Source organism: Euprymna scolopes, chromosome 4, assembly GCF_053919585.1.
Source record: "Euprymna scolopes isolate OS-2025 chromosome 4, ASM5391958v1, whole genome shotgun sequence".
Lineage (NCBI taxonomy): Eukaryota > Metazoa > Mollusca > Cephalopoda > Sepiida > Sepiolidae > Euprymna > Euprymna scolopes.
The window spans coordinates 66,862,371-66,887,813 of NC_136485.1; the positions used below are offsets into that span (position 1 = coordinate 66,862,371).

The following is a 25,443-nucleotide window of genomic DNA, read 5'->3' on the forward strand; positions in this document are numbered from 1 at the left end:
CCATGTACATGCTAATGTTATATATGCTAAAATGCTTTTTTTTTCATATACGGCATAATCACATTGACAACGGTTCTCATCAGATCACCGAAGTTGAGCAATGTTGAGCCTGGCTAGTACCAGATGGGTGACCATTTGGAAATTCTAGGTGCTGTATGTGCTTTCCACTTGTCTCAGTATTGTTTCCAGTCGTCCTGAACCTCCACTTGCCACTGGTATTCAACAATGTCGACTCAGGAAAGGCATAGTTGGAGATTGTGCAACTCTTGCTACAAAAATTTCACGCGCAGGCACCCTTACAGTGGGTATCCATAGTCTGTCAAGACTGAAGGAAGCCTTTTTAAAATGCTTTATGGAAAAATCATTTATTTAGGCAACAACAACTAATCAGTGTATGATTAGTTCTGAGAGAATACAATTTTTTTTTATTTGAACAAAGTCTCATCATCAGCATTGGGATTATATAACACAAAAGTAAATAGACACTCCCATCAAAATAGTTTAAAGTTTCTGCTGTGTTGATGGCTAATACTTGGAGCTGTACAAAGCAGCAGTTAGTTTAAAATATCAATGTTTGAAACTAATTGACATTTGTGTTTCTGATATAAATATACTTATCATTTAAGTATGACACTAAGCAAAAGAAGCATTAAAATTTCCAGAGCAGCCATATTAAAGGATAATAGGTGCTACAGGACTTATGAAGAAAAACCTGAAGTCCTACCTAACTAATATTCCTGGTTAACCAAGTGCAAAAGAGATCCAGACAATTGCACTTAAGGGAACAATGAGGATACTAAAAAGAGCTCTCGGTTGGTTTCAATAAAAAGCAGGACAGCTGATTTGGCTGCCCCATACCCAGTGTTACAATCTCCAAAAGGAAAAAAATTAAAAGTCACTGCAATTCTCAGGATTTCACTGTTTAGTATTAACTGAGTGATTATCCAATACATCAGCAAAGGAAAATAATCTACATTATTTTGCATAGGTTTATTAGGACCCTTCGACAGCATTTTCATTATTAACGATAAGGCCATTTAGGTACTCCTTTCATGTGTATATCAGCCAACAATATGGAGAGACAAATTTTTAAGAGCAACACAATTTGATGGTTTAATTTAATGTTTCCCAAATTAAGTGGTACCGACCTCCTTGGGGGGGGGGGGGGTGATATGGGGGAGTAACGCAAAACGTGGTGGTAACTAAAAAATATACACACATATATATATTGAGAAAATGGGCAAGCTTTTTTATGCTAAAGAATACACATATATGAAAGTTTGTGTATATGTGTGTGTTTTGTAAGAATGCAATGATTATTTTTCAAAAAGCAAATTATGTGTTTAATATTATTTTCAATTTGAAAAAAAAACAATGTTTATTAAGGGTTATTGTCAAGATCAAATAAAATGTTTACGAGCTGAGGAAGTCGAGCTTTTGTACTATATCATCGTTTTTAAATATATATTTTGTTCATAATATTGTTTTCACTTTGAAAAAAAAGCTTACATGTGTTTATGGGGTAGGGGACGCTGCTAGTTTATTCTAGAAGCCAAGGGGGTGTCAGCTTGAAAAAATTTGGGAAACCCGGATTTAATTGAATTCACAAGTTTCAACCAATTGCATTCGTTTATGAATTAAAAAGCAAACTTGGTTTTATTTAAACATTTCAGAGGATAAAAACAAGGTAAAATGGGGGTACATACCTGTCTCCAAGGCCAAGAATATAACCAACCATGGACATGACCGCTAATGAACGAGTGTAATTGGTTCTGCGATCAAACCAAACCTAAATGTCAAAAAATATTTAATTTTTATTTAAAACCTGCATCATAAAAATATAGTTAAACTTTCAAATTGAAAATTAATACTGTGACATAGTCAATAAAAGCAGGCCTCAATAGTTTTAACTATTTTTATTATATTCTATTCTGTTTTTTTGTTTAAAAAAAGTTTTTTTAGTATTTTACTTTATGAATTTGAAATAGATGTAAACTTTACAATTATATTTAAAAAAACATTTTACAAGTGAATCAAATACTTATTTCCCTTCACTATACAAATTGGCTTGGTATATACATCAACTTGATCCAAATGTAGCACTATAGTGGATCAATTAATTGCTAATCTGCTAAAGGTAAAGAATTGCAATGCTTTGAATCCAGCATATTTTATCTTTTATTCTCTTTGTGGCTATTACAATGAAAGCAATTAAAAACAAAAAACAATAACTTCATTATTTGTTCTGAGTTGTATTTTAGTTTCTGCTCCATTTATTTGGTCAACCTTTTACAGTAAATATATCTAACATCTTCCCAGCTACTCTGTCGTAAGAGTGGTGGAACAGCATTGATAAAGACATCTATTAATTCTCATATCAAACACCCCAGAGGTAGGATATATTTGCCACATCACTTCCTGCCATAACATAACTTTCTATACACATCAGCCTAACAGAAAATTCCTTTTTAATTTACAGAGAAAACTCAATCTTCTGCATTTTTATACATTTCCATCCAAACTGACTAGAGTAAACTTAATTCATACTTTAAAACAAGGTATTTTACAGAACAAAGATTTACACGTGAATAAAATGTCAATCTTCATATACTTTGGGTTTTTTTTAATTTGATATTCTAATAATTATGGAATTAAAAAATGTTTAACAATTAGATAAAAAAAATTTTTTTTAAATTCCATACCTCAGAACTCGGTGACTTATACCATAAGATTTTTGCAAGGTCATCACCTTGTGTGTGCTCTAAAGCGTGTTCAAATACTTCAACTTTCTCCATTAACGTAAGATGATCATAATCTGGTGCCATCTAAAAAAAAAAAAAAAAAAAAAAAAAAGATTTTTTTAATCAAATTTAAGCCAACATCAAGCTATGCAAAGTGTTTCTCTTTAAAATATTAATCTTAAAAATAGACAATTGAAGGTGATTTCCTAATCAATGGTTACTTTTTATTAGGTATCCTAAATCAAAAAAAAAAATTTTTTTTTTATTATTGTATCTAAAACTCCTGATATTTATACAATATAATTGGATACCAAAAATTGTATTTTAAGTAAAAACACTTATGTACTATCATGTCTATACATAAGTGTTTTTACTTAAAATGCAATTTTTGATATCCAATTATATTGCATAAACACCAAACTTTTAATGTGGGCACATAGATCTTTACAAAATATAAACAATAATATTTTGGTAGTGCAGTTAGCAATCAAATAATCATTCAAACTTTGTTGGAAATTCCAGTTTACAACTAAATATGCAAGCTTTAAACAGCTGAAGAATCCTTACAAATTTAATGTATAAATTGTGGTAAATGAAAATTATAATGGAAACAATTATTAGATCGAACCATCCTAAATATTAGAGAAAATGACATTATCTCTCAAAATAATTGACAAAAATGACACAAGTGCAACCTTGACTATTCATAAAAGTTTCGTTTCAACAGTTAACACATTAAATTGAATAATATGATTCATAGCACAATAGAAATCAAGCTAATTTTTTTTTATATGCTAAACAAATAAAACTACTTTTAACTCTGTAAAAGTAGAGAGATGGCAAAAATGTTAACTAAAGTTTTTGACTGGTATATGCAAAATGGTTAATAAAAATTGGCCATATTGGAAAAATTTAATATGTAGTCTTCAAAGTTCAGAGAAGTTTGTAAGCAAGATATGTGTAAAATAATAATTGTAACAAAGAGAGGCAAATACCCTTACACTCAATAAAATCTTAGTGCTTATACAAAATAATGCATTTCAAATAAATTCATTTTAAGTAAAAAACACTATTACATATGTGTTGTGTCAAAATTAATAAAATTCTAAAAATACAAAAAATGGTTGAGTAAGAAAAATAATATATTTGTTACTGTCAAAACGTTCTTAAAATCATGGGCAGTTCAAACTAACTTATCTCCCTTGCTTTTCTTTCAATTAAAAGCCACGATTTTAAAGCACAAAATGCCAACTGCTAATATCTATTTTTTTCTTTTTATTTTGTAAAATAGTGATTATAGTTAGCTAACGTACTTCCTATTTTCCAGCATGGCTGCTACTGGAAGCGATGATGAAACAAATCAGTTCCTTCGCTTTTTTCTCTCATGCCTATATCTCCCTTATGCCTGTACTGTTGTTTTTTTTTTTATTACGTTTTTCTGATCACTCTTTTTTTATTTAATAATCATTGAAAAGATTTTAGGTTTTATTTTGATTAAGAATTATTGACATTAGTTTGTTTTTTTTGTTGTTTTTTTTTTTAAAGAATTATTGAAAACACTTTAAAATCTTTTTAAACTATTTTGAGAATATTATGTATTGGATACTTTTTCATGATGTTTGAAATTTTGTGATTTTGATTTCAATAATTTTATTTTTATACTTTCATAAACATTTATTATATCAATTCAAATAAAAAAAACCTTTATTCTTAAAATTCAAAACAAGAAACTTATTTTTATAATTTCATAAACATATTTCTTATAAAATAGAATAAAATAATTTTATTTTTTAAATTAAAAGTGCAAATAAATAAAATTGTGTTATTTTTATGTGTAAAATTTTGTTAATTTTTATTATATACTTTTCAATAATTTTTTTTTTTATATTTTATTTCAATAAATCGCTTCACAATAGAAATACTAAAGAACAATAAAAGTGAAGGAACTGATTTGCCTTGTCACCACTTTCGGTAGTGCTATACTGGAAGTTAGGAAGTACGTTAGTCATTTTTCATAATTTGGGGAATTTTTACTAATTTCAACATGACACATAAGTATGTGATAATGTATTTACCTAAAATGCATTTATTTGAAATAGCATGATACTGCACAAGATAAGATTTTATAGATTAAGCTAAAGGACTGAAAAGATATAATTTAAAGTGAAGTTTGAAGCTTTCCCATTTAAAGTACATCTTAAATATACATTATGAAAGCTAAAGATACATTTCTAATTTAATGTTATTTCCAAAATGAAAACAGATATTTGTTTGTTTGTTTACCCAGCATATCAACCATCATTTAATATGGCACACAAGATTTAAATAAATTGTTGATACTTTTAGAGTAGATTTTCACTGGGTATATTCGGGCAATGTTTTTGGTATAGTTTGTTATTTGATGGTATTTATATTTTATGGTAAAGATTTGTTCTTTTTAAGAAATTTAGCATTCTTTTAAGATTTTCTTTATCAAGGAATTCATGAAAACATAAGTGTAAGAAGAACAAGACAGCAACACATACTCTGAGCATGAGACGATGTTCAATATTGAGCAGGATTTTCTTCTTTTCTCTGTAATCTCTGATGAGAGAGTGCAGTGTATCACAGTGGGGCACCCAGCCAATCAAGCCAGAATTTGTAGACAATGGGATCACAGCATAGCGGGTAATTCTAGGAAAAAATTTTTTATAATAAATCAATTTTTTAAATATTTAATAAAATTAAGAACATCTCAATTATGTGGTCAAAAATCATATTTAAAAATTTATTAATAATAATGAATGCATTTCCATTTCTTTTCTTCATAAAGAAGTCAGCCATTTCGATATTTTGTTAATGGTTGAATAATGAAGTGGATTTCTTTGTGAAACTTCAAAATTTGGGGTGCTTGTGTATTAAAATGTACAGGTGAAATAAATTAACAGAAAAACTGATATGCTTACATATCAAGCAAAATTAATTTACACAAAAAATTTGTAATTTTTTTCTTGTAAACAGATGACAGTATGGTTTATCTGTGACAGGCATATGATTATTTAATTATAATTTGCTTTTATACCTTAGCAATTCCATTGTATGATTACTCACTGCCTCAATTTTGGGGTAAATGGTTTTTTATATGTTGATAACTACGATCTGCTGCTATCAATCATATTGTTATATGTTGATAACTACGATCTGCTGCTATCAATCATAGTGTTATATGTTGATGACTATGATCTGCTGCTATCAATCATATTGTTATATGTTGATGACTATGATCTGCTGCTATCAATCATATTGTTATATGCTGATGACTATGATCTGCTGCTATCAATCATATTGTTATATGCTGATGACTATGATCTGCTGCTATCAATCATATTGTTATATGCTGATGACTATGATCTGCTGCTATCAATCATATTGTTATATGTTGATGACTATGATCTGCTGCTATCAATCATATTGTTATATGCTGATGACTATGATCTGCTGCTATCAATCATATTGTTATATGCTGATGACTATGATCTGCTGCTATCAATCATATTGTTATATGTTGATGACTATGATCTGCTGCTATTAATCATATTGTTATATGTTGATGGCTATGATCTGCTGCTATCAATCATATTGTTATATGCTGATGACTATGATCTGCTGCTATCAATCATATTGTTATATGTTGATGACTATGATCTGCTGCTATCAATCATATTGTTATATGTTGATGACTATGATCTGCTGCTATCAATCATATTGTTATATGTTGATGACTATGATCTGCTGCTATCAATCATATTGTTATATGTTGATGACTATGATCTGCTGCTATCAATCATATTGTTATATGTTGATGACTATGATCTGCTGCTATCAATCAAAATAAATGAACACCATAGAGAGGCAATTGTAACAATTTATCAACAAAAAATACTCCAATGGGCAACGAATAGGTTCACAATATCAAAACCAAAATACATTCACTTTTGCCGACAATGTAAGTTACACTTAAACCCAGTTTTGAAACTTTATGATGATGAAATACCAGTAGTAGAAGAATACAAATTTTTTGGAATAGCATTTGAAAAGAAACTAACTTTTATATTACATATGAAGAAACTTCGGACAAAATGCAATCAGGCTCCACAACTAATATATGTTGTGCCTCATACAAAATGGGGAGCAGATGAAGAAACTCTTAAAACTTTACAAAGCAATAATATGATTTTAATTAGATTATGGCTTTATGATCTATGGATCAACCAGAAAATCATATCTATAAACATTAGACACACTACACCATCAGAGATTGAGACTCACACTCGGCGCTTTCTGCACTTTCCCACTAGAAAGTCTGTACGTAAAGGCAAACAAACAATTAAAACTAACAGAAGAAAAGCTGGCCATGCAATAATTCATTAAATCAAAATCCTGTAACTTGAATCCAATCTATAACTGCACACTAAATCCATCATGCCAAACATTGTTCAACAAAAATGAAAAGACATTTGGGCTTTGAATGGATCAAACCATTAATAAATTAAATATCCTATTAAACAAAATTCACAGAACTAAATTAATAGCTATCTCTTCATGAACCATACAAAAACCTAACACAATATTGAACCTTAGTAAACTCCCCCAAATGAAAACCTATCCCACCACATGCCTGAAAAAAACTAACAGAAAAATTCCCAATCCACCAAAGTATCTACACTGGCAGCTCTAAGGACACGAAGAACACTGTTAGCGTTGCAGTAACAAAAAAATAAATAAAAATAAAAATAAATAAAGATTAACAAACAAAGCAACTATCTTTATATGGTATGTGATATCATAACCACTCACTCATCATCTGTCTTTATCGCTCTAAAAAATTTAAAACTTAAAATACCACTAATAACAAATTTAATTAAAACAAACTAGAAAGAAAACAAATATTTTGTTGGATACCAAGTCACATAGGAATAAGAGGAAGTGACAAAGCCAATCCAGCAGCAAAATCATCACTAAAAATGAATATAGATAAAAAACTCAAAATCCCCTACACAGACATGAAACTGACAAAAACTACTTAAAAGAAAATGGCAACAATCACAGGAACTGAAGAAAGAAAATAAACTTTTCAAAATAACATCCACAGGAAAATAAAAGATTAGAGAAGTCATATTAAATCGACTCCACATAGGACATTCACATCTAACCCACAATTATTTAAAACAAGAACAATAACCAAAATGCCAGTGTGAATGTATACCAAATATAAAACATTTGAGGATTGTAAAAATACAAACTTTTGAAGAGGAAAATATTTTAACAAAGAAAATTAGAAAAAACTATTTCAAAAAATTAAAACCAAAAAAGATCATGGACTTCTTTAAAAAGTTGGAATATACAACAAAATCAATTTTTTATTATCAACATTAAAAGTTATAAAACCTCTAAATACACATAGCAAACAAAACATTAACATTATAAGATCAAAGTGTAGTATCTGTTCTTCAGATGCTGCATTTCAATTTCTTGTTCTCTGTCAGTGGAGGAGAAATCCTTCACGACTGAGACAATTTTTATTTTTGTTCCTTTTCTCCACATTAAAAAACGACCCTGGTGTCTAACTCTGTCCTGTGGGGAGGCATTGTAAATAGGAACATTATATAATCATTAAACTACAAACTAAATATAGCAAAAATCTATTCGAAAAATACCTTCTTCAGCATGAAATAACCCTGATATGCCGATAAACTAAACAAAAACAAGTTTCCTCTACAAAACAACCAAACTAAACACCATGAATAAATATTTGAAGATATAACTATAAGAACTTGAAGCATAAAATTTTTCTGAAATTACTGAATTCAGCATTAATAACCTAAAATAAAAAGTTAATATGCCGTAAAACAAAATAATCAACCAACCAAAGAAACCTTACATAAAAAAATGTTTTACAATCTTATTTCTCTTTCATAATGCAAACAATATTTTTCTATTTATTTATTTATAACTGGTTTAAGAGACTGACAGCAAGTTACTTGGTTTCACATGAATCAATCACATAGTTTTATGTTCTCGGATCACTAGTCAGTTTTAACATTATCAAATGTATTCTGCAAATATATTCTGTAACTATTTTTTTTTAACGTAATAGTTTGAAAATATTGTTATAGTATTCTAAAAATATTTCTGTACATGTATAAGAAAATTAGGCTAAGAATAAAATTTTATTTTATCCATTTGCACCTCAGCCTTTTAAGAAGTATCTTTTGAAAGAACCCTTGGCAAGCTTTTATGGAACCTCAGTGTTCTGGGTAAGTCTGGTAGGGAGACTGACATAAATCTAATTCTGGACCCGGAAAATAAAGTAATACTTTATAAAAATTCCTTGCAAAATGGAATATTATCTGATTTTTTAAGTCAACAAAATAGAAAAAACTTACGATAAATTACGTCGGAATGTCTTTGGATTGTTGGCCAGTAATGAATTGACCAATACAAACAATTGCATGACTCTTTCATCTTGCCGAAGATCTTCATGGCCTTTGAGAAGAAAGACATAATCCTTGCCATCACTACCTGCAATTAGAAATATTTAAGAGAGAAAGGAAAACTATTAAAGTCTTAACACAATTCTGAATTTTTTAGATGAGATGTGAATGCTTGTGTTATGTTGATTAATCGGACTTTTATTCTCATCTTGGCCAACCTCCTTTCCTTAGTCGAGAAAAAGAAGCATGTTTTCAATACCCGAAGAAGGTCGCAGGTTGCAGCGACCAAAACGTTGTGCTAATAACACCCAAGATGAGAATAATAGTCCGATTAATTATTATGATTGAAACGGTCTGCACATCATAGCAAGATATGACTACATAAAGAATAATAAAAATATACATATGCATATATATATATATATATATATATAATATGATTTAAACCCCTTTAAGAATACTTACGGATGGGCATTGTCTGCAGAATTATAACTAAAGCAGTCAACTAGCATCTATGCAATGTTCATGACTTCAGCTCATGCAAACAATCCAGATTGTCAAAATGTATTTGCCTTAATTCGGCATTTAATAGTTCTTAATTCCCTTCATTCCCGTGGTAATTGTTTGGTGGTCTTTAGGAGGAGGCTTAGAAATGGAGCAAAAGGTGGCTTTGTGTCTGGGTTTAAATCTCATAACCGGCAGGAATTGTTACCCCTACACTGATGATTGCTTAAGCATGAAACAGTAGTGTCTTTAGGTATAAAGAATAATCATTTAATTATGATTATATATATATATAAATAAATAAATAAATAAATAAATAAATCGCCACTTGTTCTCGTCTTCTTTTACCAACAACGACTATATTTCATTCCTCGCATTGTGATAACCTTCTAAATCTCTACTACATACCTATCCCACACAATGCTTCAAGCAAACTACATATCAATCCTATTTATATATATATATATTTCCATGTGCTAGAATGTTTTTATCTTAAATTCTATGAAATTATGCAGAATGTAGAAACTATGCATAAATAGAATTCATCATAATAGTGAAATAAAACTAATCATCTAATAAGAAACTATAAAAAAATGAATAATTAATTAACACTAGTTTTTCAAAGGAATATGCAAATTAGTTAACCTTCGTGTTGTCGCTCACATATCCATGACTGAGTATATTAAGTTTGTTTTAATACTTCTAAAATAAAAAAAGTAGACTTTTATTATCAATGTTAGAGCAAGAAAATACTCTGCATATATATATATATATATATATATACTAGCAAAAGTACCCGTCGTTGACTGGGTTCAAAAACAGCCTACAGAAAATGGACTCTGATTTATAAAAGTATGATAGGTTATGAAAAGGAAGGGTTGTAAATTTGGGTTGAATTTGGGGGTATCAAAACCAAAGTAAAATATGGTGAAAGTAAAAATAAAATAGATAAACCCCATAATTTATTATACCATACCTGTTCACACTGAAACACTTATCACAATATTCTGTGGATCTATATTAAAAAACCTTGTTAAACTTTGTAACATATTTCCATTCTATGGAGGTCAGGTGCGAACGAACACCCCATAATTTTATTATACCTTATTTCTTCAAACTGAAACATAATCATCAAAGTATACTTACAAAGATAGATATGAAATTCTTTATTAAAGTTTGTGCCTATTTCCATTCTATGGAGGCCAGGCGCGAACACAGACCCCACAATTTTATTATACCATCCCTATTTAAGTTAAAACATACTTATCAAAGTATTCTTATGTACATCTATATCAGAAACACTTGTAAACGTTTTTTTTTTTTTTTTAATTTTTAAATTTTTTATTTCCATACTTTGTAGACCAGGCACGAACGCAGACCACACAATTTTAATGAACCACTGTTCTGCCAGATCAAACATACCCATTCCTGTGTCTCGATACATCTTCTATCATTATATGTAATTAGTTTTTTAAAATACTCAACCATATAGGAGACTATTCGTGACCAGACACACACACACATTCAGCTTTATATATATATATGAATGATACTAAATCTCGTAGCTAGAATCCTTATTCCAATTTTGATTGAAATCAATTACATGGTTCTTATTTTAGAAAACATCTAAAGTTTCTATTTTAAAAAATGGAATTCTTGGAATCTTGATTGGTATCCCATTACTAAGTGTCTAAATTGGATACAAATCTGAAATACTTAAATTTTTAAATGAGAAGTTGTGTTCATTATTACATCCCTTAGCAACCCTTTAAAATACACGAAAGAATCTGAAATTTCGGGAATATGTATTAACTGAAGTCAGTGCTTATGTACTTATTGCACCATGCTATTTTTTAATAGTATTTTCAAGTTAAATTCAAGGCAAGTGCTCAACTGAACTCCAATCTATGGTTCCCCTTTGCCAAACTTTCATAAAAAAACACTCGACTAGCTACAGCCACTATATATGATTTTCCACACTGTCTGTGCCTATATCTAAACGCAGATTCCATGAACAAAGCTTCTTTCCAGAACTGCCTGCCTATGGAACACTGTTCCCTGGCCCACTTCCTGGTTAGTAGCCTTCAAATCCAATGTAGACAAGTTTTTGTTGTCGTCCCCATAAATAATCAAATTCTACCCAATTTAAACCATTAATGATTATTACATTACCATCTTACATTCATTAATCCTTATCCTCAAGTGGCCTTTGGGCCTTGATAAATAGGGACTCCAAAGTAACAACAATATGTATTAACAGTCGGTGCTTATGCTTTTTTTTATAGTATTTTTAAGTTAAATTCAAGTTTTACAATACCTTTTTTTTTCTTTTTAAATCGTTAGGTGAAAGTACATAAGTTACAAAATACCCTCTTCTCCTCATGTTAAGAATGGCTTTCTAAATAACATTATTTCAGCACGGTACAATAAGTGCATAAGTACCCTGAATCTAATATATATAGTTAAAATTTCATAATCGCAAGTATCTGAATTTTCACAAAAGTCTTTCAGTCGCTCTTTGCATGAAACTACAAACTAAATATAATCCACATTACACACCCTTATTCCCAACAGCTGTTTCAAAATCCACAATGATTAATTTTGGAGATTACCTAACACAAGCACATATTTAACTTTAGATAATTAAAGATTTAAGAAACATATCTTATTAAAAAAGAAAAAAAAGAAAACAAATCTTATCAAACAAATACCCCCCCACCCACTTCGTTTGATTAATTAAAAGTAAATTGTTTTTGTGAAAGAATCATTTTACCATAAATGCTTAGTTTTCGTGGTCGCTGTTTTGAAGTAATCACTTGTAGAGTGGTTTGAACATGATGGATACATACAACAGGTTGTTTGGGGTCATATGTACCAGGTACTGCTAATTCTAAATCTTGACAGTTCAAAAGTTTGGGAGACATATACTGTAACTCCAATGATGTCAGCTGAAAAGACAAAATACACATTAAATAACAAAAATTAATAAAAAGAAAACAAAAAATTTTAATTACTAGTTTAGGTTAGTTGTTTTGCTTTTGTGTTATTTAGATTTATCGGACTACTGTTCTCATCTTGAGTGTGATTTCGCAACGTTTCGGTCAACATAACCTCCGACCTTCTTCAGATGTATTTTGTCGAACTCTAGAATTTGGACAGAATTTCGAGCGGAACCCTTTATTTACTTCACGAAGGTGGCATGCTCTTGTTCCATCAGCCATGACTGGATAGAGGTCCTAAGTAATTCGCAATTGTATTTTTTTGGTCGACCACACTGAGGATTGAACTTTCAACCTTCAAGAGAATATTACTTTTTACAATTGATTTTTCCAAGTACTCTAACAACTGCACCACAGGTCCTTGTGTTGTTTTGTTTTATAGCATATCAACCTTTTTCGGATTATTTAATGATGAATCTGGTCATTTTCATAAAAGTTTTTATACTTAAAATTCTTTACATCCTTAAATATTTATTCATAGTATTTGGTTTGGTTGTTTTGTAGGGTAAAATTGTTGTTCATCTTTTTGGATTTACAAAGCATGTTTTTGCAAAAGGAAAGGAAAAAAAAAACAATATCATCAATGCTTGGTGTATTTTAGATCTTGGGTGAGTGTTGGTGATGTGTACTTTCCGATTTTATTAATCAACGTTTTGCAATATATAGCATTTTTATAAATGTTTTCTTTTTTTTTTTGTGGTTCCTGAAAAGCAGTGTGCAATTGCGTTTGTAACATATAGCACATTGCAAAATGACTGGCAAAACCATAATTATTCCATTGCAAAATATTTTGGTCATTCAAATTTAAATAATTGATGTGCATGTATATTAGTGACGGAACGATTCTAAAATTTTCCTGATTCCAATACAATACAAATTCCGATTCTTTTTAAATCTCTAAATATTAAACTATAAAGTTGTTATTTTTTTTTCATGATTACTGTATAAAAAAAAAGAAGAAAAAAAAAGTTAAATGTGCATAAATATTTTTCTCATACATAAAAGCACACTTGTGTGTATGTGTGGGAGAGATCTACAGATTTTAAGTTTAACTGGTAGTTTAAAAATCAATACTTATTATTACTACCAGCAGTCGAAGATTTTATTTTAAACAAAATCAAATAAAAGACAATTAAAAGAATCATTTTCAGTATCAGAAAATAGATACACATTTTTCCGATTCTGATATCGATTCCACAAGAAGTCTTGATTTTTCCAATTAATTGTCCCAATACTAGTGTGTGTGTCTATATATATATATATATATATATATATATATATATATGAGAGAGAATAGGACTTATTGACGTTTTGGATTTTACAATAATCACTTCAGATCTGGGATGACTTGCTCTTCATTGTGAATATTATTGAATACAACTTTATTATTTGACTTTTATATTTCAACAGTTTTTGTATGTAATAGTTAACTTTGCTTCCAAATTCTTCCTTTGGCTTCATGGATTATTTTTTCATGAATTAATTGACTAGCGAATTGGTTGATTGATTTTAATCTGTTATTGTAGTGTAAAAAGTTTTCTTATATCTTTTCAAATTTATACTAACCAGTGAAGCATTTTTTTTTTGCTAATGTTTATTCTTGTTTTAATTTTTGATAGATTAATAAATATTGTGACTTATTCAATTTTATTTTCATCATCAATTTTTCCTATTTCTTCAATTGCTCTCACTCTCTCTCTAGTATATAGAGCTTTTTATTGTTTTGATAGTTTTCAATTTGAAGATAATATCCATATTTATCTTTGTAATTCTATTCATATGTAAATATATATATTGGCATAACTAAATTGTATTTGTAGACTAATTGTTGTAGAGGAATTTATCTAGAATTGTATTTTATAGAACAATATGATTTCTAAAGAATTTAAATTTTTCACGATTTTCATTCTCTATAGAAGCAAAACGAGATTTACCTGTGGGAGTTGTTTTGTGATGCGCCGGAAAACATGATAATAGAGATCCCAGGCCTGTGTAAGATCTTTCACTTGTAGGGAGCGCTGGTATATCTTGCACCACTCCTGAGCCTCTAGCAAATCCCGGCCATATGCCTGAAAAAACAAGACAGGTTATGGAAAGGAAGTGAGCGAACATAAAATTACATGAGCATTACAATTTTAATTATTTTCTAAAGTCATTTCAGATTTTGAAAACACCTTTACCTAATTGATCAGCCAATTTCTTCATTTGTAGATTAAAAAAAAAAACAAATTCAAGAATCAAATACAAAAATATTTCTTGCAATGTTTATATCTTAAATAGAATATAGTTCTTGTCCATAATTTCCCCTATATCAAAAATCAAAAATAAAGAAAAATCTGTCTGATGTATGTAACCATGACAAAATGAAAATATCATATTAAAATAAAAAAAACACAAATTGATCAAGTAGTTTTATTTTTAAATATGAAAATCAAATTTTAGGAGTTATTGACGAGCAGCCTTCTTGTCCGCCATTTTGAATTGAAATCAATCTTAAAACAAGACACAAAAAATACAAAGGGAGATAACTACAATTCAAACTTACAAGATTTATGTTGTAATGCTTACATTAATTCCCATTAATTGGTTAAAAATGATTTTCTTTATGAAAATAAAACTACTTAATTTACATGGAAAGTTTTTGGAATATATTGGGTACATACATTATGGTTCTTTATTTTTGTTTTTTAATACAGGGGAAATTCTGGACAAAAAGCTAAAATTTCGCTTTAAATTCATACAGCAAAATCTGTTTTTAAATGCTAATCTGAACCAGTAAAGTAAAATCTACAGATAATTAAAGTGACAAAGCATACCTGATTGAATGAAATTTCCTTTAATGTCTGTGGTCCCCTTTCCATCATTCGATGGAGAGGTTCGAGGGTTTCAAACATACCCTTGACATTCTTTTCTCCAAAATAAAGGCGTGATGCTTCCTCCAAACCTTCATGCCATAATTCATGCCATAAAATGGCAACTCTGATTAGTTCTTCACTCACCTAGACAAAAAAAATAAAAAGCATATCCTAAGTATGGACAATTGGAACAGAATAACTTTAAATAATTCAGCCTTTTTATTTTAGTGAATTAGTCTGGAACTTAATGAGTTAAGCCGATCGAAAGTTTTTACTATAAAGTTGAAACTGTGATGACTAGAAATCGGTTAAAATAAACAAATTGAAAGCAAAAAAGTTATTTTATTGATAAAGCTAAATATTGACTGTCCTAGAAATAAGACACTGGGTACATGTGATATACGGGGTGTTCCGTAAGTCATGAACACATTTTGACCTTAAATATCTTAAAAACTATTAAGGATATAAAAAGCATGTCGATATATATATATATATTCAATAAAATAAAAAGCTATAGCAAACATCTAAATGACTACTTTAAACACAGTTCCTGATTTCAAAAAAAGAAAAACTAAAAGATTCATCTGCCTTACTTTTAATGCTAGGTTTATTTATGGTGTCTTAAATTCAATAAAAATCCTCCTAAATTTGCTGATGAGGAGACCGTGCTTACCAAAAAAACTATATATAATTGTTCTACATAACTTCATGTATACCACAATAAAAAGCACGGATTTCCGAAACGATCGTACAGATAATTGATTTTGTTGTTGTTCCTTATGAAACTGATTTTTAATTTAATTAAAATTTGATTTTTAAATTTAAAAAAATCTTTTAAATTTTTAAATTATAAATCACATTACTTAATATATATATATATATATATATATATATAATCATTAATATCAAAGTTGAACTTGATAAATTTAGTTTTTAAATCATGTCACTTTCACTTAACATATAGTTCAGTAGATATAAAGTCTTGAAATTTGTTCAAGACTTCTGAAACACCCTGTATTTTAGAAATCAAGAGGCTATTCATATATATGGCCAGCAATGTTGCAACATATGTTGTGTGAATATTCAAGCATGAGTACTTAACTTTTACATTAGTTTTATAAGCTAATTTACAAGTAGTAATAATTTTTTAAAAACTTGTCATATAAAAAAAAAAGATTTTATCAGACAAACAGCATTTAAACTGACAAATTAAACTTTGTTATATAATGTTATTAACAATATGACATATTTAGCTACACCCTATTTCAAATACAACTTATTCTCAATAATCTCAGGTGGACAATCAAATATTTTTAAATCACCTAAAAATAAGTTAGCAAGGGAAATAACATTTTTAATTGCCTTACAACTGATTTTTTTTTCTAGATAAATTAGAAAAAAATGTGCAAACAAATAAAAATGCAAAACTAAAATAAAACTTCATTGCATCCTCGGCTATGCTAGGTAGATATAGCTAGTTGAATTTTGAAACATCCAGATCTAATCTAAATTCATTTTTTAAGAAAAATTAAATTCATTATTTATAACATAATTGAAATTCTTGTGTCAGCATTCACATCATATCTAAAAAATTGAGAATTGCAGAATTAAAATTGTTTAAACCAGGTCATTTTTATACAATGTTTTAGAACATTACTTAAATGAAACAATTTTATTTTTCATTAATAACGATTCGAAAAAGAATTATTTTGTGGGAGATTATTTTTTCCAATGCTTGTATAGTATAATTAAATTTTAAAATAAATGCATTTTATGTAAAAACATTTCATCTTTATGTGTCAGATCAAAATTAGTATGAATTCCAGAAATTATGAAAAATGATAGATTTGCTAGAAAAAAAAAAATATTAGACATCCACCATTTTCTTGTCTGAAATGGCAGATTTGTAATATTTTGTTAAAATCATACACTTCAGTTACCTTCCCTGGATTTTAAGAATTCTTTGTTAACAATTATGATAAACTAAACAGCAAGAAATTTTATTTTTACTTGTAACTATTCAAACATTTTTTGTAATATTTGGAATTTTTATTAATTTCGACATGATATGTAAGTAACAAATTTTAATTGTACTGCACAAGCTTTTTTTCTCTTATAAAAAAAGACAATTATAAACTTGAAAATTTATTTCAAAAGTTTTTTTAGTCGGTAATTGTGTTTTGGGAGTATTGCTTCGGTTTTTTATAGCTTTGGCTTTAAAGAGGTCGCGGATGTTCAGATGTGCTTTAAGAGTTCTTTTTATTGGGAACTTAATACATTATACTGAAAACAAACAAAATATTCTGAAAAACTAAATAGACTATATAAAGGGAAAATTAATCTCCCTGGCCCCTAGAACTATACATTAATTTAACTCAAATACAATTAAGTTACCACCAAAAGAACTCTTAAATCTTGGCCCTAATTGTCATCTAAAGAAATTTAATACAGTCCAAAATAAAAAAAAAAGTTGAAATAGAACTCTTATATCAACATATTACTAAACTATCAGATGAAAAGAAAATTAAAGTACATCCGAACATCCGCGACCTCCTTAAAGCCGAAGCTATAAAAAACTGGAGCAATACTCCAAAAACACAATTACTGACTAAAAAACTTTTGAAATAAATTTCCAAGTTTATAATTGTCTCATTTATAAGAGAAAAAAAGCTAAAAAAACTTACAACAGCCGCCATTGAACTAAAAAATAACCCCGACATAACCATCAAACGTGCCAATAAATCCAATACATTCATCATAATGTCCACCAAACTATATACAAACAAATTAGAAGAAATTTTATCTGACACATCTAAATTCAAAAAAATAAATAGAAACCCTACCGAACAATATATATATATGCATATATAAATTCGTACTTACCAACATTGCTTGTTTGACTAGAATGTTGCTATGTTCACACATACTTTTTAGAACTTTATTAGCAGCTAACTGTCTTGCCAACACACTGGATTTGGAGGCAACAGTCAAAGGATAGATAAGAGCCTGAAAAAATACAAAAAACAGATTGAATAATTTTAGTTTTGATTCACAATACTATTAGGTTATCTGAAATTCTGTGCAGATTTATATCCTCTGAAGTTTAATACCAAGTGAGAATGTCTAATGAAAGTATATATTTATATATAGAATGTATTTGAACGCTTTAATTTTTATTTTCCAAGAAAGCTAAATTGAAATTTCACTGTTGAAAATTCTAAAAACATCATAGTATTCAAGGAGTATTTGAATAATGCTTTAGGGTTTATTAAAAAAAAAGAAAAGTAAAATGCTCTTCAACTAAAGTGACTTGAAATATTTACTCAGCTTATATAGAAGCTGGGTTCCAAACTTCATATCGATACGTTCATTAGTTTAGAAGTTTATTCTGTACAACAAGATATAGCTATAGAAAAATGAAAAACAAAAATTATTCATATATTCTACCACTGTTTTATCTTCATTTCAAAACTTTCTCAGGATAATAATTAAAAAAAAAATCATCCAAAATCTCCACTCTTATAGAAAAGTCACTTTGTGTGTGAGAGAGTTCCTTCCTCATATGTTCCGAAACAGTTGAGCCTATCTCTTGCAAATTTCAAACAAAGGCAATTTATGTCTGGCAGTGTTCTTAGATATGTTTTGTACAGAAATTCATCTGATAAGTATCGAAAAAAATAAAAAACAATCCAATCTTAAAAATAGTCTTTCCTTCCTATAGATAATAAAATTTTAATAAATATTTTATGTTACATCAGAAATAATAAAATTACAAGGGGAATAATAAAATCTGAGCAAATCATTTCTTCTAAAAAAAATAAAAATAAAAAAAAACATATTGTCATCTGGAGATATGGCTCAGTGGTAGAGCATTTAACTAGAGATCTAATGATCCCATGCTAAAGCTTGAGGATACCTCATTATTATATTTTACTTTTTTCTTATTAATGAGTTCAATTTACAATAAAAGAAGAGTTACCATTTAAAATTGCTTCAAATCATTTGTTTTCATATTTTAAAACTAAACATAAATCAGAAGTGACTTTTCCAAGACATCCATCATCAAGCCTAAATATCATCGTACATAAACACAGACGGAATTTGATGAATGATATCATAATTGTTTTATTTTTTTCTTTGCGAATTAGTCCACTGGGCGAATTTAATTCCTTGTAATATATAAAAATCAATAGAGGATTGATTCTATAATAATACATGCAATCTGCATAAATTAAAATATGTTTAAGCATATTGTAAAACCAGCCAATGCAGGCATCCAGCTAGTTTTTAAATAAAAATGAAAAGTTAATTAATATACAAATAAGTTTTTCCATCATGTTGGAATATTATTTTCACAAATTTCATATATATATATATATATACTAGCAAAAGTGCCCGACATTGACTGGGTCCAAAAACAGCCTACAGAAAATGGACTCTGATTAAGGAAAGTATGATAGGTTATGAAAAGGAAGGGTTGTAAAGAGATAGCTTCGAATTTGGGGGTATCAAAACCAAAGCAAAACATGATGAAAGTAAAAATAAAATAGATAAACCCCATAATTTATTATACCATTATTATATTATAAAATAGATAAACCCCATAATTTATTATACCATACCTGTTTACACGTTTTTGTTTCTAATTTTTAAATTTTTTATTTCCATACTTTGTGGACCAGGCACGTATGCAGACCCCACAATTTTAATGAATCATCATTATGCCAAATCAAACATACCCATTCCTGTGTTTCGATACATCTTCTATCATTATGTGATCAGTTTTCTATAATAGTTAACCATATAGGAGCCTATTTGTGACCAGACACACACACAGACGTTCAGCTTTATATATATATATATATATACTGTGGAAGCAAAATCAAGACTTCAAAAAGGGTGTTGATAGCAACAAAAAGTGTATTTCATTTTACGTTACAATTGTTTCCATGCCCGGTCGACAATTTAAAATATTATATCGAATTTTTCTTTCTTTTTCTTTCTCTTCAAACAATGTTCTACTGTCAAGAGTGTGTTTATTTGTAAAGTCTGAAGAAATGCTGGTTTTTGAAAATTTTCAAACGATATGTTTGAAATTGTCGACCGGGCATGGAAACAATTGTAACGTAAAATGAAATACACTTTTTATTGCTATCAACACCTTTTTTTTTTAAGTCTTGATTTTGCTTACACAGTATATTAATGCTCAATTACGAAATATGATAATTTTGTAGCTTACTTTTTAAGTCATCTCTTTTTGGCTTAAAACTTATTGGTATATGAAAATTTACTGGATTACACGAACTCAGTATATTACATACAAGTCTCTATATATATATATATATATATATATATATATATAGTAATTTATAAAATATATATGGCGATTAAGCTACACTGAATATTCTGCGTTTCATCCACTATAGGATTCGTCAGGCTTATGCGCGAATAATAAAAAATAAAACTTACTCTAGGATAGCGATACAAAATAGCTTTAAAACTAACAATAACAATAGAAAACAAACAAATAAATTAAATAAACATGAATATACATAAACGATCACACATATATGTATATATATATGTGTGTGTGCATGTATGTGTGTACACATAGGTATATTTATATATATATATATATATATATAAAAAAAAAGGAAAACGTCTACCTTAAACCACTAACCTAGTTCTAAAACAGATCTTTTGTCCGATAAAATGCATGCCCATTGGCTGATAGGAAGGGGCGCGGTGGATACTAGAAAGCTGATTGGCTAACTAAAAATCCTCAACATATATAAAAACAAGAAGCAACCACAAAATTCGCGCATAAGCCTTACGAATCCTATAGTGGATGAAACGCAGAATATTCAGTGTAGCTTAATCGCCATATATATTTTATAAATTACTAACTAGCTCTACCTACGTATTGAGCACTTTTGAAGTAAATACTTAAAGTTTACGCATAAATCTATACTTTCGTATATTAAATTTATGTGAGTAAATGAAGTAGTTATATATATATGTGTGTGTGTGTGTGTGTGTGTGTGTGTGTGTGTGTGTGTGTGTATTTGATGGGAGAACTCCAATTTTTTCCCCGATTCCGTACTAAATTCCTGATTCCGATACATTTATAAATCTCTAAATATTTAACTATAAAATTGTTTATTTTCTCCAATCACCATAAAAAAAACACATGTTAAATGTGCATGTATTTTTTAAAATGTAAAAACACATTTGTGGCGATGATCTATAGATTTTAGTTTTACTAGTCTTTTAAAACCAATAAATATACAGTTAAGAGACTCCGCATTCTCATCCCGTCGTAGTTAACCACCTGGCCTGACAAAGGCCAGAGGAATAACTGGCTAAAATGTCATGAAACAACAACTATAAGGATAACAGTCCGCTGGCCTTTTGGCCGAGATCACAGTGTAGTATCTGTTCTGCACTTCAATTTCTTGTTCTCTGTCAGTGGAGGAGAAGTCCTTCACGACTGAGACAATTTTTAATTTTTGTTCCTTTTCTCCATGTTAAAAAATGACCCTGGTGTCTAACTGTCCCATGGGGAGGCATTGTAAATCGGAACAGTCCGCAAATAAATAAATAAATATACAAATTACTCATCTCAAAGGATTCCAATAATAAAATAATAAAATTGTCATAAAATTATTTCTTCATTGTTCTGACTTAAGTTTCTGTTATAATTTGGAAAGATTATCATGAAAATCAAATCACTGACACATGTCAAAATAAAATAAGATTTTCATCCATTTCCAATTCCCATAGGATGATAAACAATTTGAGTTTTTGTTTTTTTGTTTGCCCAGTCGAAATTTTAATTGATACGTTTAACTGAATTTGAAATTTTAATTGATACGTTTAACTGAATTTGAAATTTTAATTGATACGTTTAACTAATTGAAATTTTAATTGATATATTTAAGTAATTGAAAAGAAAATTATTTTCAGAAAATAAAATTAAGACGAAAATAAAATATTAAATTTCAAAATGCATGCAATTTAGTGTTCATTAAATTTAGTCAAACTGAGTTTTTTTTATAGTTATCTTACCTGTGGGTGGGCTTTACCAATATCCATCAGTAGCTGAGAAATAAGACGACCCACTGTATGTCGAGGAGTATCTATCCTGGCAATTAACTGAGGTATGACCTGATAACAAAAGAAAATGCATTTCAATGAAAAGTTGGTTTTGTTTGTTTTATTTATTTTGAATTATTTTATTGGATATTTAAATAATAAAACGTAAAATATTTGAAATACATTCAATGCATGCTCATGAGACAATTTGTTTTAATTCAAAATGTCCAAAATAATAATATGACAGAAAATATGTTATTGGCAGAAAGAGCCAGCATTGTTCAGAACTGAATGAGAAACCTTATGTCCTTATGTTATATTCTGCCTCTAATATCACATTACTTTTTTTAAACTTATTCGACCCAAACAACGTACGTTGAGACTTAGATGTAGGCATACTGTGATTAAGGCTCAGATTTATAGAGGAAATCCTAAGTGGGGAGTTTTGCAGCAAGATGTTTGTTCACATTACATTTGAATTTTTGCAGGATATAATCAGGGAAACCAAGAGCAAAGAGGAAATTCCAAAGGCAAACAAGAGAAAAAAGATAACTACAGAATAGAGAGAAAAAAAGAAAAAATAAGACAGAATGAGAGTAAAAAATAAAATAAGTGAAAATGAGAGCGAAAATAAGACAGAAAGAATGAAAGAAAAAGAGAGAAAAAGGAAAAATGACAGAAATAAAAGAGAATGAGAGAAATTAAAAGAGAATGAGAGAAAAAAAGAGAATGAGAGAAAAAAAGAGAATGAGAGAAAAAAAGAGAATGAGAGAAAAAAAGAGAATGAGAAAAAAATGAGAAAAAAGAAAGAATGAAAGAAAAAAGTAATGAAAGAAAAAATGAATGAGAGATAAAATAAAAATGAAAGAATGAGGGAAAAATAAGAGAAAATAAAGAAAAAGAAACAGATAAAAGTAATAAACAAGATACAACGATGAAAAGCAAGTAGAAATATCTACGAACCATAAAACACTTTGGATAATCACAAATTCCAAAGTAGTTCTACTATAATATTGATATTTAAAAAACCAAAGCACTTGAAGTCCTCAAAATACCACCATTCTTTCATGTGCATTCACAAATAATAATCTGAGATATATTCTAAGAGTTTTGAGCAAATAAATTGATGAAAATCTTAACATTATTGAACAGTGATTTTGTTAATTTTTTTTTTGTGAAGCTCATGTCTTCAAAAGCTCAGCACCACACTTCTATGAGGCATTTCATCATGAAATTTTGAAATCACTCGGGAAAAACATCAATCTCACTTATTGTCAGGTACAAAATAAAGTGATCCATTCGTTTTTTGTTTTTTTTGTCTAAGAAATGAGACTTCAATCTGATAGCTGGTGCTACCAGATCAGGCTGTCTGAAGATATTGGTGTCCTGAGACGAAATACATCTAACATTGACACTTTTTATTTTTCTACTTCTTGCAAAACTTATGTTCTGCAAAACAAAAAACAAAAATAACAACCCACTGTTTCCTTCTTCCTATTTCCCCTTTCTCTTTCTATCTCCCCTACTTCCTGACTAGTTTCCTAACTTAAAGTGTAACAAACATTAATACTGTAATCCTTTTCCCTCTCCCATTGCAAAACTCATTCATGTTCTGCAGGGTATGGAAAAAAAACAATAAAATCTACTCAAAATAGCAATACACGTGAAAAAATTGAAATGGCTTAAATATTTTAATAATGATATAAATAGAAAGAGCTTGATAAGCTAAGGAAGAATCTTTTTAAATTTTTCAAATCCAATTAAAATTAAGGAAGTTATGACTATTTTTATGCCTCACACATTTGGATATTTTTCCCTCTTTAAGACCATATGTCTTTTGTTAAATTTTTTGCACTACTTTTTCAATAAAAATCTATATCTTTGTTAAAACACAAGATTAAGCAATGAAATTTGCCATATAAGTATTTTTGTGCAAGGAACCAGGATATGCTACTGAAAATCTCCAGAAATTAATGGTTTCCAAATAATCTGTAGTAAATGCACATAAATATGTTGCAATTTCTTAAAAATGCCATGTATCCATTAAAAGAAAAGAAGTTAGAAAACGCATAGCTGAATTGTAATGCATTTTACATACAAAAAACTGAAATCTAAATCTAGGACTGTTTAAAAATAAATATATTGCAATATTTCTTTGGTATTAATATAGATTAACATTCTATTACCTCTCCCCATCTGACTACCTCTCCAAAATATGTGATTCTACCTTTATAGACAATTACGTCAGAACACTTTAAAAAAACTTTAATGAAAGATAAAAAAAAATTATTTTCAAATTTAATGTAAAATGATTTCCCATCTTAAGCCATTCCAGCGTTTTAGGGCAATTAACCTATTTTTTTCTATGATAGATAAATCCTGGGAGTTTGTTTTTTTTTCTAAAAGGCGATTATATGCAGCTTTAAGAGGGTCTTTGTGCAATTATGAGAAGGTGGGGAGGTTGCCACTCTGACTTTGGGTTAATGATAGAGCTAAGGAAAATTATGTGTGAACACCCTGAAGACTTGACAGAAACAAAACAAAAATAATCTTAGAATTTAGAATGAGGGTTGATTCCACAAGTTTAATGTAAAATAAGTCACCATTTTGAGACCATTCTAGCGTTTTAGGACAGTTGACCAATTTATTTTTTATGGGAGATTAATCATGTACATTTTTCTCTAAGGAAAAGTCTTTTTTTTTACGCTTATATGTAGCTTACTGAGGAATTTTGTTTGGTGAGGAGCTCTGCCACTCAGATTTAGCATTATTGTTA

General features: G+C 28.9%; 1 protein-coding gene and 1 pseudogene across 2 annotated transcripts in view; one reads left to right on the forward strand and one right to left on the reverse strand.

Moving 5' to 3' along the window:
* Positions 1 to 25,443, reverse strand: part of LOC145268167 (serine/threonine-protein kinase mTOR-like) — a 223,826-nt gene that overhangs the window by 29,640 nt on the left and 168,743 nt on the right. For both annotated transcript variants that reach the window (XM_080123389.1, XM_080123381.1), the window contains exons 43-51: positions 22,641 to 22,739; positions 18,456 to 18,578; positions 15,534 to 15,716; positions 14,652 to 14,786; positions 12,492 to 12,666; positions 9,167 to 9,302; positions 5,267 to 5,414; positions 2,703 to 2,825; positions 1,707 to 1,789 (exon numbers count right to left, since the gene is read on the reverse strand). In XM_080123389.1, coding sequence (XP_079979515.1) covers positions 1,707 to 1,789; positions 2,703 to 2,825; positions 5,267 to 5,414; positions 9,167 to 9,302; positions 12,492 to 12,666; positions 14,652 to 14,786; positions 15,534 to 15,716; positions 18,456 to 18,578; positions 22,641 to 22,739 — 1,205 coding nt within the window. The remainder of the gene's footprint in view (positions 1 to 1,706; positions 1,790 to 2,702; positions 2,826 to 5,266; positions 5,415 to 9,166; positions 9,303 to 12,491; positions 12,667 to 14,651; positions 14,787 to 15,533; positions 15,717 to 18,455; positions 18,579 to 22,640; positions 22,740 to 25,443) is intronic.
* LOC145273616 (5S ribosomal RNA) lies at positions 46 to 160 on the forward strand (annotated as a pseudogene).